The sequence below is a fragment of the Hemicordylus capensis genome, chromosome 1 (assembly GCF_027244095.1).
Source record: "Hemicordylus capensis ecotype Gifberg chromosome 1, rHemCap1.1.pri, whole genome shotgun sequence".
NCBI classification, from domain to species: Eukaryota; Metazoa; Chordata; class Lepidosauria; order Squamata; family Cordylidae; genus Hemicordylus; species Hemicordylus capensis.
The window spans coordinates 158,180,560-158,196,825 of NC_069657.1; the positions used below are offsets into that span (position 1 = coordinate 158,180,560).

The window sequence follows — 16,266 nt, forward strand, 5'->3', positions numbered from 1 at the left end:
CAAGGAGCAACTGCATGTGTATGGGCCTGTCCTGTCCCTTTGAAGCTAGCTTGTCTCTAGGAAAGCTAGCCAAGCATAAAAGGTCATGCCCTTCCTGCTTAGCTGGAAGTTATGCAGTGCTTGCCCTCTTGAACAGAGACAGATTGCCTCTCTTGTCTGTTGATTATGCTGGGCTTATTAGGTTTATGCACTCCCCTTAAGGACTAGGAGGGCAAATTGCTCTGGAAACCAGCATATCCAAGTGACAGGAGGTGGGAACTGGCCTTTACATATAAGATGAGCCACAATTCTCTCTTTAATCATGGCTGGCACACAAACACATCCCAGACCACTATCACAGCGGTGCAAGGAGGGGACCAGTCTGATTCTTGCAGTGCAATCTGAAAAAGAGAACATTGATTGGGTGCACAAATGTGTGGAATAAATCTCTCCTTGCTCATATACAGTACTTCAGACTTCACTTTCCTTCCCAGGCTTCCTGAATACAGGCAAGCTGAGATGTTGAAGCAGGACTTGGAAACTGCCTTCAGTTACCAGCTCCCTTGATTTGATCAATACGGGCTTGTGGTGTGTGCATTTCCCTAGAGGATAGACGGAAGCCCCACCAGAAGCCCAGCATGCCCAAAGGGTGGAAGTCCTGGACCTGAATTGTCTTTTTACTTCTACTGCGCTCAATGAGCCCTTTGCCTCTTGTCACAATGGCTCTGCCAGTAACTAGTCCACAAGGACTGTTTTTGCAAAATCTGGATTATAATTGGGTTGATGCAGACTCTCTACAATGGAAAAGTAGGAGTGGTCCCAATCTGTTTCCTGGAGCATCAGCCAATGAGCAGATAGCTAGTCAGAGCTGGCAGACATCTGGAGATTTCAAGACTTGGGCAGGTGGTTAGGGAGGTAGAAAGATGCCTGCTCTGCTCTTTCATTTTTATTGTGGCATTTTTATTGTGTAAAAAATAGGCTGAATTGTTCACTTTTTCATAGAAGCCTGAGATCTGGCAAAAATGTTATCAGCTATGTTTGTTTCTAGATAATAAGGATTCCCATGGCAAAAATCCAATATGGTGGCGATGGAAAATCTAAAACATGTAAAAGGATTATCAGAATCATTCAAATATTGATACAGGCCTGAGATTTGGCAGAAATGTTGTCAGATATTTTTGTTTTCAAAAAGTAAGGATGGGCACACCAAAAATCAAATATAGCGGCTAAAAATAAATATGGTGTGATAAAAACAGGTTTTTTAAAAAAAATCCATCAGAATCACTCAAATAGTGATACAGGACTGAGATAGGGCAGACATGTCAGATAGGGCTGGGCAAAGCATGCTGACCTCAGGAGCAGCCAGTGGCCAGGTAACTGGGGTGGGAGTAAAAGCTTTTTAAGAAAAATGAGTCAAATGGGGATTGGATCACTATGGCTGCAGTATGAACCCCAAGTTTGGAATGGGAAAGTGTGAAGTGTGTGTCTTGTCCTCTTCAGTTTGTGACAAAACAGAAAACTTTTCCAGGGTTGTTGATATGTTTATTCTTGCCATATTAATATAATAATGATATATCTAACTGGTATACTTGTGGTGGGACTGGAATTTATTTCTGGCTATGAAATAAAAATGTCTCTGGCTACCAAGATCTGTAACTATTTACACACACACACACACACACACACACACACACACACACACACACACGTAATGGTGTTACATATTTATTTCATATTGGACATGTTTCTTATGTGTACTGTTTATTGCAGATCAAGTAACAGATTAATTGAACCTTCCATAAAATTGATTCACCAGGGTGCTCACAGTGGAAAACAGACTGGAGCAAATGTTACTTGTGTCAGCAAGACAAGAGTGAAGGTGTGCAATCAAAACTAACTTCCTACACTTTACAATCAGACGGTCACACTACTCTCACGCTAAACATTCCCCAGTTTCATTCTATCAATGAACTACCATGATATTGGATCCCAGGAGACTTGCTGAAGGTGATGGCATAGAAAAAACACTCAGAAGAAACAAAGCAAAAAATCATCAAAGCTATAGACTTCTCTTCAGCAACAATAAACTTGAAGGGGTGGGGGGAAGGTGCAGTAAAACATCAGCACATGATATTTCCGTGAAGAATAAAAGAATCGGTAGTGTACAACAGCAGACATTGCAATGCATTTTGTGTGAAAGAGAGGACCAATCATCTGTTCTGCGCAAAGCAATGACCATGTGAATGAATGAAAGGACTGACCAATGTGCTATGAATCTAGGTGATTCAAAACATCTTGCAAAGCTTAGCTCGGATGTTACTGCACAGGAACTGAGGTATCATAACATCTGCTTAGCAGGATTATATAACAAAGAAAAAGCCTATTTAAATGCCATTAAACACAAAGAACGTGCCATGGGTATACCTGAAAATGATGTTTATCTAGTAGCATAATACACCTCACTTGTATTATGGAGATGGAAGTCCATAATGCAAATGGTGCTCCAATTACATTCAGGCTTGCAGAACCATCTAAGCTCTATCAGGCATGACTTATGCAGCTAGCAGTGAAAATGCCATGTATAAATTCAACAACTAAAAAAACAGCTGCTAGAACAGCTACCTCAGCTAGAAGCTCATAAGAAAGGAAAGCATGTAGTTCTGGCTTTCAGGAAGGATGTAGGCTTTGCCTTCTCTCAAGCTTCTGCATATACTGAAGCTATCCACTTGGCCAAAGAACCTGAAATATTACACTGACGGATGCTGGAACACAAATCAAAGTTCTGTGATGAAGGAAGTGTTGAACAGCTTTGCCATTATCATGTATTCAGTTTATTTGCATGCTCAAACATGGGCCAGATACTGTATCAAGTCACAGCTTAATCATGAAACTTCCAAATCTGATTATGCCATAGCACAACTCTTGCAATACAATTGCTCTGCATGAGCATCAGCTCAGAGGCACTCCAAAAATTGAGAAACACCATTTCCTATATACCTGGGATTATCTGAGTATGCTAAGACTAGGAAAAGAAATTTAGTGGAACATCTTCATGAACATGGAATCTGGATTTCATATGCTGGAGTTCTAGAAATATCTGCTGAACTTGGAGAAGCTGTGATAGTTCAATATGTGGGAGAAGGGGTTGTATGCCCTCCAGTATTGAGAAGAAAGTTGTTCACTACAGCCACCATGTGGATGGGTCTCTTGTGGTCAATACCCTAAAACCACAGAAAACAGGAACTACCTTTGATTGCTATGCAGAGGATGTGTTTCTTCCTACAGTACAGATACACTGTAGAAAGTTCAAAAAATGTGATACCGTTTTTGATGTTTACATGCAGGACAGCCTGAAAGCAGACTAGGTGTCGCTGGGGCAAAGGTCCCAGGAGAAGGGTCACAGGAAACAACACAGCACCAAACGACTGGAAAAGCTTCTTAAGAGCTTCTAGCAACAAAAGTGAGCTTTCCCCACTTTTTAGTATGGCAAGACTCAGCACAGCGAACACAATTATTGTATCAAAAGGAGAAATTGTCTTAATTAATCAAAATATCTGCAAAGATAATTTGGCTCCTTGCTCACAAGAAGAGCCTGACAGTCGCATATTTGTCAATGCCAACAAAGCAGTAATATGGGGTTGCGAGGATGTTTTGATCAAAGCAAATGACACAGACGTTGTTGTCATTGCCATATTATTTCTGCCATCACTAAAAAGCCTTGGCCTTCAACATGTGGGTTGTTTGTGTGTTTTTGGAAGAGATGAAAAGCGATGATGGATTCCTGTCCATGAATTTGCTGAATCATTAGTCCTGGAAAATGTGTGGAATACCCTTCTCCCACGCATTCACTGGGTGTGATACCATATCATTATTCCATGGCAAAGGCAAGAAGTCTGCGTAACATGCATGGAATGTGTCTGGTGATGTGTCAACTGTGTTTACAAAACTGAGTCAGTGCCCAGCCATGATTGAAGACCAAGATCTCAACATCTTGGAGAGGTTTGTAGTAATCATATATGACAGAGGTAGTACAGCTGTGCATGTGAGTTAGACAAGCCTGGAACTGTTTGCAAGGAAACAAAAATCCTATTTTGATATTCTGCCAACTCAGGATGCCCTCTTACTGCATTTAAAGTGGGCTGCATTCTAAGCAGGAATAATATGGGGCCAAACAACTGCTTGCCAGCTGAACATAGCAAGTCCTGCTGAATGGGGATGGACAAAAGAGCAAGGTACATGGAAAATCCTTTGGACAACACTTCCCCCTGTTGTGGAATGCTGCAAGGGGCTTATGAAATGTGCCTACAAAGCTGATTGCAAAGGAAGGTGTAAATGTTTCAAAAGTGGTCTCAACTGCACTGAATTGTGTAGCTGTACATACTTGGATTAGAAAGCGATCCAATGTCTTTCTTTTATTTCATTAATCCATAACTTTTTATTCACCAGTCCAGTACTGTGTTCTATATCCTAGTGTTGCTTATAAGAACCAGTGAAGTTGAATAGCAATGTAAACATGGTTACTTCGGATTCAGATATATTAGTTCAATTTCATACTAAATGTATTCTGTTGCAAATACTGATGCTTAATTCCATCAAATAAATTAATGGAATTCCATGCTATACGGATGCTACTTTCTCAATTTCATAATGGTCTGCAATTAATATTACAACTATAAAGCAATTTTATATAGGTTGCCACCTATATATATATATAGTGTGTGTACACACACATATATTAAGCATTATATATACAGGTGGCCCTCATTCTTGGGATTCCATTCTCGGCCACAATCACGGATAACAAAAACGTGGATAAAGAGAACTTGTGTTAATGGGAATCGGGGTTAGGTTCCTGGAGATTAATAAAGAGCCAAAGAGGCAGATATAAGAGCAATAAAGTAACGTATCATGCTTTCCAGGTCTTCAGCTGTCCAGTAGTGCCCCCGCAAAGCCTTAATTGCGCCAATTTTCCACAAAAAATCAGCGGGGGGGGAGAGCCATAAAATGGCTCTGTTTAGCAAAATGGTGGCCAGAAATGACCTTGGGGGTCATTTCCAGCCACCTAAGAACCACGGACAGCCAAATTTCTGCTATTTTTAGGTCTGCGGGTAACAAGGCTGAGTATACATGGCCCATCTGTGGATATGCGAAACCGCAGGTGCCGGGACTGAGGATAATGAGGGCCACCTGTATATTGTATGTCTCATATATGATATTATATATTAATATATTGTGTATATGGTTACATACTTGATTTCTACATGCAACACTTTTTAATTAATATTTGCCCATGCCAAAAATGCATTAACATTAGGGTTTTCACAAATTATGTTGCACAAGAGGAAGCCCATTACTTCCAATGGGCTTAGTCTTATGTAACACAATTTGTGCATGTTACTCTTGTGTAACATAGTTTGCACAGGTGAGCTTTTTAAAAAATTTCTATGTGGGAATCCTTTTTCAATTAATATTTTGGATTTATACCATATTCATGCCAAATTCCACGCTGTGAAAAAGTGAACAGTACCATCCACCATCCACCCCACTCTTTCTGGCTTACAGATCCGTGCTCCCCACAGTGACCTAGCCGCATCTGTTTACCACCACTAGGTACACTTTCTTAACAGGAGGGCTGGAACAAGATGGAAAATAGCATAGATTATTATTTTGTTGTGAAACGCCCAGGGCTGACAGATAGGGCTGTATAGAAATATAATTAATACATAAATGTGTCACGTCTCTGACTTCTCCTATGTACAGTCTGTAACTTTTCCCCAGGATTCCAGAGCAGGAGTTGGCAATTGTAGGCCAATTAGCACCAAACTCTCAGCCTATAAACTTTTAAAAAAATGTATACAAAGTTGCACTTGACATCTGAAACCACCTCAGCTGCTTAAATAATAAAGCACAAGATTTTATGCTACACTTTGCCCCCCCAGACTCCATCTGATTATTAAATCTCAACATATTGCACACACAAATAGTCCTCAGTAGACCCTGAGTAGGGATTGGTAGAAAAAGGATCAGGGTTACAGAACAGGTTTCAGAGGCTTGTAGCCTCACTGAGATTGGCACTTCAGGGGTGTAGTGAGAAAGCCTAACTTGTGTTGGGACAACAGAGAATATTAAGGTAGCCTCGAAATATAGGGAGAAACTGGGCAAACACGTCCCCTTTATATTTAAGGTAGGCCTTATTTTGAGCCCCATTTAGGGCCACCTCAATATTGGGGCAAACGAGAGAGACAGAAGCAGAGAGAGAGCAAGAGGAGCCCACGTAGGGCTCTGAATCAGACTATAGGCTTGTCTGTATTAGTACAGAAGACTAGTCTGCATAAACTGTATTAGTACAGGGGACTAGTCTATCTTTGACCCCCTATAACAGGGGTGGGGAACCTTGGCCCTCCAGCTGTTTTTGAACTACAACTCCCACCAGCCTGTGGCTGGGGATGATGGGAGTTGTAGTTCAACAACAGCTGGAGGGCCAGGGTTCCCCACCCTTGCTCAATAAAGACACCAGCTGACATACTGAACCACATCCCGTCTGTCTTGTAATGGAACATGTGGGCAGTTGTGCAAGAGGGTTTTTGCACAAAATGCAAGGATTACATGAACACAGTTGCACGACAGATGGCCATTACTTTCAATAGCCATCCATCTCACCACAGCATTTGTGCAATTCTTGCCCTCTTGTGCAATTGCACACACATTCTGTTACAAGGCAGATGGAACATTGCACAGTGTCGGCCTCTAATAGCTTATTGTAGGGTTTTGATATCAGAACATATCTGACTGCTATCATATATTATGCAATATATTTTATCATCCCTATATGTCATGTTACGTCACCATCTGGTTGTCTAAGACAATAAAGGATTTGGAAGGCCAGCCGTATTTGGAAAAGCTAGAGATAGGGGATCCTGCCCCCCCCCCATTCCAGGTCTGATTAGGAAAGACTTTGGATTATTACTTAAAGCCAACAACTTGGATGGCTTTAAGAGGGGGTTTGGATAACTTCATGGAGGAGAGGTCTATCACTGGCTACTAGTCGGAGGGCTATAGGCCACCTCCAGCCTCAAAGGCAGGATGCCTCTGAGTACCAGTATGCTGATCAATGACTGAAATAAAGTATCTCTCTATCTATCTGAGTACCAGTTGCAGGGGAGTAACAGCAGGAGAGAGGGCATGCCCTCAACTCCTGCCTGTAGGCTTCCAGTGGCATCTGGTGGGCCACTGTGTGAAACAGGATGCTGGACTAGATGGGCCTTGGGCCTGATCCAGCAGGGCTGTTCTTATGTTCTTATCTTCCCGGACATCTCCCAAAAGCTGAATTACTCTTTTAGATGTCTTGGGGGTGGGGTGTTATTTGCTGTCTGCAATGCCATCCCACTGTCAGGGCCTCAAGCCCCCTCTCCTCTGGCAATAAGGAACCCAACTCCTGCAGACACTAGCCATTGATGCTGCCTGTCTCCACGCCATGAAAAGCTACACCTCCTTATTTCTGCAGCTGGGATATTTTTGTGCCTCTTTTAATACATCACGAGTGCTGTGCTGTTGCCATGCAGTGACTCTTTCCTTTCTCCACTAGCACCTGCCTTGTAATCTATGGGTGACTGAGGAGTTCAGGCAAAACCAGTTCATCTTACACAGCATGCTTTGTATCTTACAGGAACATCTGACAGACTTGAAAGAGGAACTTGATAAGGACGAATGCAAACAGGAGCCCGAAGTTATTTATGAGACCAACTGTCACTGGGAAGGGTGCACAAAGGAGTACGACACTCAGGAGCAGCTTGTCCACGTAAGTGATGTCAGGAAAGAGACGCAAGCCATAAATTTGGAATTTTGCCCTCCTTCATATCACAGTGCTGTGTCGCTGGAATACATTCTGTGAGACACTTCAGAGTAGCCCGTCAGAGCATACCATATGTGAACTCTGCCAGATCAAGCCAAACTCCCTGAAGAACTTAACTGCAGATAAGAAACCTTTGACAAATTATTTTGTCTTGTTCTTAGCAATTAAGACAAAAATCCCTGGTAACCATAAACGGCCTGCTAGGATAATGCTGTTGCCTGGGATCATGTCTTACACAAGTATTGACTTGTTTGTGAACTGCTGGAAACACTTTTTGGTCACCCCTAATTACTGGTGTAGTGCTGAGTATGACGTAGACAGCTGCATCCCATGGGGAAATCAGTGTTTGTTTGTGAGCAGGATATCATGCAGGCAAGATATCATGGGGGCCCTGCCCAGGATGAGACTATGCCCCAAGAGTTCTCTGCAGTGGCTCCAGTAAGTTGAGACATATTCTTCCTCCCATGGTACACTAAACCTGCTGAGCTCCTGCTAGGTCTTGTTGGCCACTAGCATTCCCCATCTGGATTCGATACATGGCAGGCATTGCCAAATTGACACATGGGAAGGGCAGGAGGGATCCAGCTGATGCTTGATGCTCCAGCTGAGATGGAGTGCAAGGCAGAGCAGATGATCGCCAACCCTGCCAGATCCTTGCCACATCATGTACAAGATCAATTCTGCAGGCCAGGTGATAGCTTCATGCAGCGGCACCCCTGCCTGCCCAGTCCTCCAAGGAGCCAGATGCTTTCCCAGAAGCCCCTGCCCTTCTTTCTGTCAGGCAAAGTGTCATGATGTCACCAGTCCCAATCCCGTTGTCCCCAAAGACACAGTGGGTGGCCACAGCAGCCCTGAGATCTCTTGGATGCCCATGGGGCTTTCCAAAGTGCTTTGGAACTGCTTGCCAACCAGGGTGGTGGTGGGGTGAGCAATAGGCACCTTAACCCCTTCCCTGCTGCCCGCTGCTTAGCCAGGTCACAACCCGGCAGACCTGGGGATCATCCCAGCAGGGAAGCAGCAGCCAAGCAGAAAGGGGCTGTCCAAGACTGCATAGGCAGGCAAGCTGTGCAATCAGCAAGCCCTGTCAGTGGTTGGAGTAGTCAGTCTGAGGACCCCGGGGCATCCTTATCCAGATGGCTGGCACCCTACTGGGGGCACTGCCAGTGGGCAACAACAGGAGATCCTTGAATGAATGGCAATGATTTTTCAGTGCTTATTGCATACACAGCATGTGTCTTTAAAAGATGTAGACAAGGTAGGATGCCACATTTCCTTTTGTATACAGCTAAGGTTTGGGTTTGGGTTTTTTAAAAAGAGAGGATTTGCTTTCTTCAGAATACTGCGTCTCAACATTAGTCAGGTCCTTCATCTCAGTGGTACAGAGTTCCAGTATGTATGCCAAGCCTCAGTGTTGAATGGAAAAGAAATACAGACTCCAAAAAGTCCTCTAGGTGCTGCATGTTCAAAACTTCCTATTGGACTTGCAAGGGAAGAAGACTTTATTTTTGATAATTGGAGAAAGAGACAACCCCAGGTGTATTACAATGTAACAGCAGTACTGATGCCAGACTTCTTAAAATTCAAATGTTTGATCATGCCTCAGCCTGCAGAATAGGAACTGAAGATCCAGGCTCTGCAGCAAGAAGCCTTTTATGGGGCCAAATAAATAGTAGTCGTAGATAGAGCTGGAAAAGGCTGCTTTGCTTCAGACCAAATATTTCTTACTACAGACAGTAGGTGGATGTTTTGGAGCAAGCATCCAGTTCACTTCAAATCATATATATATTCCCCATTTGACTGTACCAGAGGCCAGACTGAGGCTCCAAATATCAATGAGGTTCAGCTAGGATTTCAGAACTGTAGTGTCAGTCACGCTCTAGCAAACTTTACAACAGAAAATCTGGCCACCTTTGCATTTGGCAGGAGGTTATAAATATGCATATGAGACAGGCACTTGGGTCCGACTGCTGGCAAGTACCTGGCATATATGAGCAACAGCAACAAGATGCCAAGGCTGAGGGGGTGCATCGGAGTTTCAGAGGAAGTGACATGGGATTGGCTTGAAGGGATCACCTGATTCCCAGGACCAGGAACAATTCTAGATTGTGTTGCTAATGCCCCAACTCCCAACTACCTGCAGTTTTTTCCTCTGACTGGTAGCCAGGGTGGTACAGGGAGTGGCACCCAGAGAGATAGAGAGAGAGAGAGAGAGAGATGAAAAATATAAATGTCGTTCACACGACCAAAAACTTAGCAGTCATGGGATAAGGGGACAGGTTGGATTGGAACTGGTTGAGTGACAGGAACCAAGGGTAGGTATAAATGGACGGATCTCTAAATGGAGGGAAGTAAGGTCTCTTAGGGATTGGTACTGGGACTGGTGCCTTTTAATCTATTCATAAACTGCTATCTAGAAGTTGGGGCAAGCAGCGAGGTGGACAAATTTGCAGATAACACCAAATTATTTAGGATAGTGAAATCTACAACAGATTGTGAGGGGATCCAAAAGGATCTCTCCAAATTAAGCAACAAAATGGCAGATGAAGTTCAATGTTAGCAAGTGTAAAGTGATGCATATTGAGGCAAAAAAACCAAAACCAACCCGAACTTCACATATACAATGATGGGTCTGAGCTGTCAGTGACTGACCAGGAGAGAGATCTTGGGGATGTAGTGGACAGGTTGTGGTGGACAGGTTGTTGAAAGCATCCACACAACGTGTAGCAGCTGTGAAAATGGCCAACATGCTTGGAATCATTAGAAAGGGTATTGAAAATAAAACTGCTAATATCATAATGCCATTATACAAATCTATGGTGCGCCCACATTTTGAATACTGTGTACAGTTCTGATCACCATACCTCAGAAAGGACATTATAGAACTGGAGACAGTGCAGAAGAGGGCAACCAAGATGATCAGGGGCCTAGAGCACCTTCATTATGAGGTAAAACTGCAACACCTGGGGCTTCTTAGTTTAGAATAAAGATAACTGAGGGAAGACATGATAGTGGTTTATAAAATTATGCATGGTGTAGAGAGAGAGAGAGCTTTTTCTTCCACTCAGATAACACTAGAACCAGAAGTCATCCTATAAAACTGATTGCGAAGAAATTTAGGACCGACAAAAGGAAGTACTTTTTCACTCGATGTATACTTAACCTATGGAATTCTCTACCACAAGAGATGGGGACAGCCACCAACCTGGATGGTTTTAAGAAGGTCTTAGATACATTCATGGAGAACAGGTTTTTCAGCGGCTACTAGTTTGGTGGCTGTAGGCCACCTCCAGCCTCAAGAGGCAAGATGCCCCTAAATAACGTTGTAGGGGAGCAACAGAAGGATACAGGGCATGCCCTCACCTCTTGCCTGTGAGCTTCCCAGAGGCATCTGGTGGCCACTGTATGCAACAGGATGCTGGACTAGATAAGCCATGGGCCTGATCCAGCAGGGCTGTTCTTATGATGGTGCAGCAGGAGAGCGGGGACTGGCAGGGAGGCAGGCTCCTCTCTGCCTCCCTGCACACAACCAAAGTTTGCTGGAAGGCTCTGCCAGTCATACAGACTCTGTATGACTCTATGAACTGCACCGCAGTGAGCAACAGAGCAGAGAGCCATAGGAGGAAATCCTCCGGTATCCCTTGACGCCCCACACCTGGAGTGTGGTGTATTGGGGGGATTCCCCCTTGGCCAGGTGCTCTTGCTGCCTGCAGTCCGAGCGCACACACGGCCGTGGACTGGGGTGGAAGGGTGCTACCCTTCATGCCCGTCTACCCCAGTAATAGCTCAGGGGAGATTCCTGGGCGACCCAGCGGGGCTGCGCCAGGATCAACTTCAATCCTGGCGCTTCACACAAGCAGCCCTACCCCAGTAGGGCTGCCCAAGCCCAAATAGGGCTGCTTGTGTGAATAGCCTCATTACCTGCTGAAACACTTGCTTTTCATTTCAGTGAAAGGAAAGGAAACTGCCATTTCCCCTCTCACCTTCTAGCAAAGATTGGGATAATGGTCCAGAGTACAGAAATCCTGCACATCAAGCTTGCAGACTGACCGTTCTAATCAGTTCTAGTAATGGGTGCAATTGTAGAGGGCATGGGGTTGGGCGATGCACATCTCAATGCCTATGGTCTGCAGAACATGAATGGCTTTCATTTTCTCCCAATTTGGCCAAACCAACCAGCCTGGCACCAGACATTAGTCTCTCTGCCTCTCTCTCTTTGCCCTAAGTTCTTTCAGTTTCCGCATTGAACACCTTGATGCACTTCAGTTGAAACACATTGGAGATAAGAATACTTTCTGTTTCAAAAAGAAGAGCATGTGTGCTCTTCTACTTCTGCCCACTAATTTTGATGGAATGAGACCCAAACTACGTGTTACATGACTCATGACTCTGAGTCACATGAGTGACTCACATGACTCTGCTGTGCTTATTTTTAAATTTCTAGATAGCAGTGGGAGGGAACAATCCAGATTGGGCCCAGGGTACCGGGACCAGAGAGCTTTAACCACCAATAAATGTCTTCCCCCAGGTATACGGATTTTGTGAGTCTTGTTGGGGAAAGCATTGCTGGCTTTCTAACAGCCCACCTTCTTCTCCTCTCCTCTTTCAGCATATCAATAACGATCACATACATGGGGAGAAGAAGGAGTTTGTCTGTCGCTGGCAAGAGTGTACACGGGAGCAGAAGCCATTCAAAGCTCAGTACATGCTGGTTGTGCATATGCGAAGGCACACTGGAGAAAAGCCACACAAGTGCACGGTAAGAGGCTGGCACCAACAATCTCCTACACTGGTCATTGTGTTGGAATGTAATTGACGGAGTCTTATGTCCATGGAACCACAAGCCAACGTTCAGACACACTGCCTGCAATATTAAGATCTACACACATACTTGGAAAACTGGGTGAATAGCAATAGCAATAGCACTTACATTTATATACCGCTCTATAGCTGGAAGCTCTCTAAGCGGTTTACAATGATTTAGCATATTGCCCCCCAACATTCTGGGTACTCATTTTACCAACCTTGGAAGGATGGAAGGCTGAGTCAACCTTGAGCCCTTGGTCAGGATCGAACTTGCAACCTTCTGGTTACAGGGCGGCAGTTTTACCACTGCGCCACCAGGGGCTCATTAGAAGTCCGCAAGTAAACACCTGCCTGACCCTGTTCTCCTTGTGTGTGCCAAAAGAACATGGCACATGGAGCGTACCCAATAAGATGCCATTTTCACTTCCATATGGAGTCTGTGTCTAAAAATGAATGGGTCTCCATGCAGGCTACACTATCCATGTGCAATAAGGCAAATGAGGCTAGAGGAAGCAAGTACCACCCTGCTTCTCCACTCCATGTGTTGATGTTATCCAGTATGCCGAGCATCTCCCATGGATCAGCCCATCTAATTCAGACCACAGATCTCACAAGTAGAGAGCCAAAGGAGCTGACTGTACAAACACAGCACAATAAGCAATATTCCCAGAATGCCCTCCTCCTGCTTCCCTCGCATAATAAATGAGCTCTCTCTCTCTCTCTCTCTCTCTCTCTCTCTCTCTCTCTCTCTCTCTCTAATTTACTTCATCCACTACATATGGTGTTCTGCAGCAAGTCTGACAGAGTAATTCGAGTGTTCCAGAGACTGAGGCAATCTCCTTTTACATCATGGAGAGGACAGTCTAGCCGTGTGTATCGGCCTATTATCGCTTGGCTACTACTTTTAACTCCAGAACAAAGAACTAATTCCACATGGTGCTGTAATCTAAATTAAAACCTCATCTGGTGGAGAGTTCCTTGTCCAGGTTCATTGTGCAGTGATTTTTCAGTGTGCACATTGTAGTTAAAAGCACATCGTGTCAAGGGACCTGATTCAAACTGGACCAGACATGAGTCTAGGGTGCAATCTTTTAGGTGCATCTTTGTTCAGAATTTGGGCTGGTGGCAGTGGGGAGATGTCTAGCTTCACTCTTTAGCCCTCCTATTTTGAAATTTAGACCAAAGTAGAAAAGCTGAGCAACCAACTGTGGCATTTAGCTGTCCTGCTGGGTCTCTTTCATTCCTATTTCTATCAAGATTTGTTAAGTACTGGTTTAAATTGCATTACCACTCATTTTTACAGAGTAAATGGCATTTTTCAAGATGTATAAATGGCCCCTAATTCTATATAGCATGCAAGAGCTGCTTCGCATGACAGACACTATTGCTGTGGGTATGCTCACATTACACCATGAACACATGAAGTGTGGATGGCAAAAACGTTAGGGAACCCCAGACCAATCAGCGATCAGGCACAGATACACAGGTGTGTAAAGATATGGGTACATCATCCATCCTTCATGTGTGTAGGGAAACTGGTGTAACACCAACATATCTGCAACTGTTATGTTTGCTGTGTAAAGTGTGGTGCTGCCCTTACTTTAAACTAGGGATGTGCACAAAACCGGTTTGCCCAGTTCGGTTCGAATTCAAAACAGGTTCGAACCAGGAGGGGGTGGTTCGGTTTTGGTTTTCCTCAAACCGCCCCCTGGTTCAGTTCAAATTCGAACTGGTTCGAACCAGCTCAAACACCCAAAAATTGGTAGGATGGTAGCTGGCACCCAGGGGTACCTGCCACCCAAACCCCAAAGCAATCGGACACTCATACAATTTTTTATGAATTTTTGAAAATTATTAATTTTTTTTCTCATAGGATATAATGGGACGCCAACCAGCCCATTATTCCTTATTGTGGAGCACCCATGGGTGCCAACAACCATGCAAACCCCGAAGCAGTCAGACACCCCTATGATTCAACATCTACATGAAAACACTGGGAGAGGTCATTTGGGAACTTGGACAGAGTTGTTAGCAATATGCAGATGATACTCAGCTCTATCTCTCCTTCACCTGATCCTAAGAAGGCAGTGGATGACCTTAGTCAAGGGCTGGAGGACATGGTGGGCTGGATGTGGGCTAGTAAACTGAGATTGAATCCAGACAAGATGGAGGTGCTGTTGGTCAGTAGGACAGCCAATCGGGATTTGACCAGTTATGAATGGGCTTGCACTCCTCTTGAAAGAGCAAGTGTGCAGCTTGGGAGTACTGATGAATCCAGCTCTGCTTTTGGATGCTCAGGTGGAGGCAGTGGCCAGAGGTGCTTTTGCACAGCTTCGGTTACTGTGCCAGTTGTGTCCCTTTCTCTGATCTGCAGGCAGATCTGGTCACAGTTACCCATGTCTTAGTCATGTCATAGCTGGATTACACGCTCTACATGGGGATGCCCTTGAAGAATATTCTGAAATTGCAGATAGTCCAAAATGCGGCAACCAAGATTTTATCCAGAGCTGCTTGCTGGGATCATGTTACATCCATTCGGAAAGAACTGCACTGGGTTCCAATTTGTTTCCAGGTCCAATTCAAGGTGCTTGCTTTGACCTTTAAAGCCCTTAACAGTTTGGGCCCTGGATATCTGAAGCACCGCCTGCTCCCAAAGGTTTTTGCCCGCTTGACAAGTTCATCGGAGGAGGTTCTGCTCCGTGTGTCAATGGTGAGAGAGGTTTGGCTGTTGAGCATGCGGGACAGGGCCTTCTCAGTCATTGCTCCCAGGCTTTGGAATGCTCTCCCAACTGGCATCCATTTCTTAGCCTCTATCACAGTTTTTAGAAAACAAGTAAAAATGTGGCTCTTCACCCAGGCTTTTATATAAGAGTACAGTTCTTACTGTTGCTGCTTTGTATGTTATGTTACTGTTCTATATAAGTTTTAAACTTTTAAATAGAGATATATTATTTTTATATTTAATATTTGTACTTATAATTTGCATTTTAATTGTGCATTTAAAAAATTATATTGTAAATTGCCTTGGGATTATTTTAATGAAAAGAGGTATAGAAATGCAACAAATAAAACAAAGAGATAAAAAGTTGATGGGCACCTTAAGTGGCAATTTCCATTCTTTTTGGAGCACAAGTGAAAATGTAAAGCATCTTAACTCTCATCTTAAACTGAAGGTTTTTGGTTTACTGAATCGCCAGGTGCTTTAAAAAGGGAAATCTGATTAGACACTATGGGGAAGAGTTTACCCAAACCACAAAACATAACTTTCTGAAGTTGAAAACTTTGTAAAACCTCCAACTAAGATAAAGTGAGATAGTAGGCACCCCTATGATTCAACCCTAACCCGAACCAGCCCATATCCCCTATTGTGGAGCACCTAGGGGCACAAAAGTGGGGTAGGTGGTAGGCAACCAGGGGCGCCTACTATCCACAAAGTTCCAAGGCAATCGGACACTCCTCTGATTATTGGTGAATTTTAAAATTATTTTGGAATTCCTCATAGAGAATAATGAGGATTGCAGCAAATGTATAGCTTCACATCGGGGAGAAAGGGGTGTCCTAGAGGGGACTGTGGTGGGTGGTAGTTCCCAAGGGGGGCCAGGAAGCTATCAGAATTATTTGAAAGGAATTGG

General features: G+C 44.0%; 1 protein-coding gene across 7 annotated transcripts in view; it reads left to right on the top strand.

Annotated features, from left to right (window-relative positions):
* GLI2 (GLI family zinc finger 2) overlaps positions 1-16,266 on the top strand; it is a 343,674-nt gene that overhangs the window by 302,260 nt on the left and 25,148 nt on the right. For all 7 annotated transcript variants that reach the window (XM_053281674.1, XM_053281685.1, XM_053281695.1 and 4 more), the window contains 2 exons: positions 7,646-7,777; positions 12,438-12,587. In XM_053281674.1, coding sequence (XP_053137649.1) covers positions 7,646-7,777; positions 12,438-12,587 — 282 coding nt within the window. The remainder of the gene's footprint in view (positions 1-7,645; positions 7,778-12,437; positions 12,588-16,266) is intronic.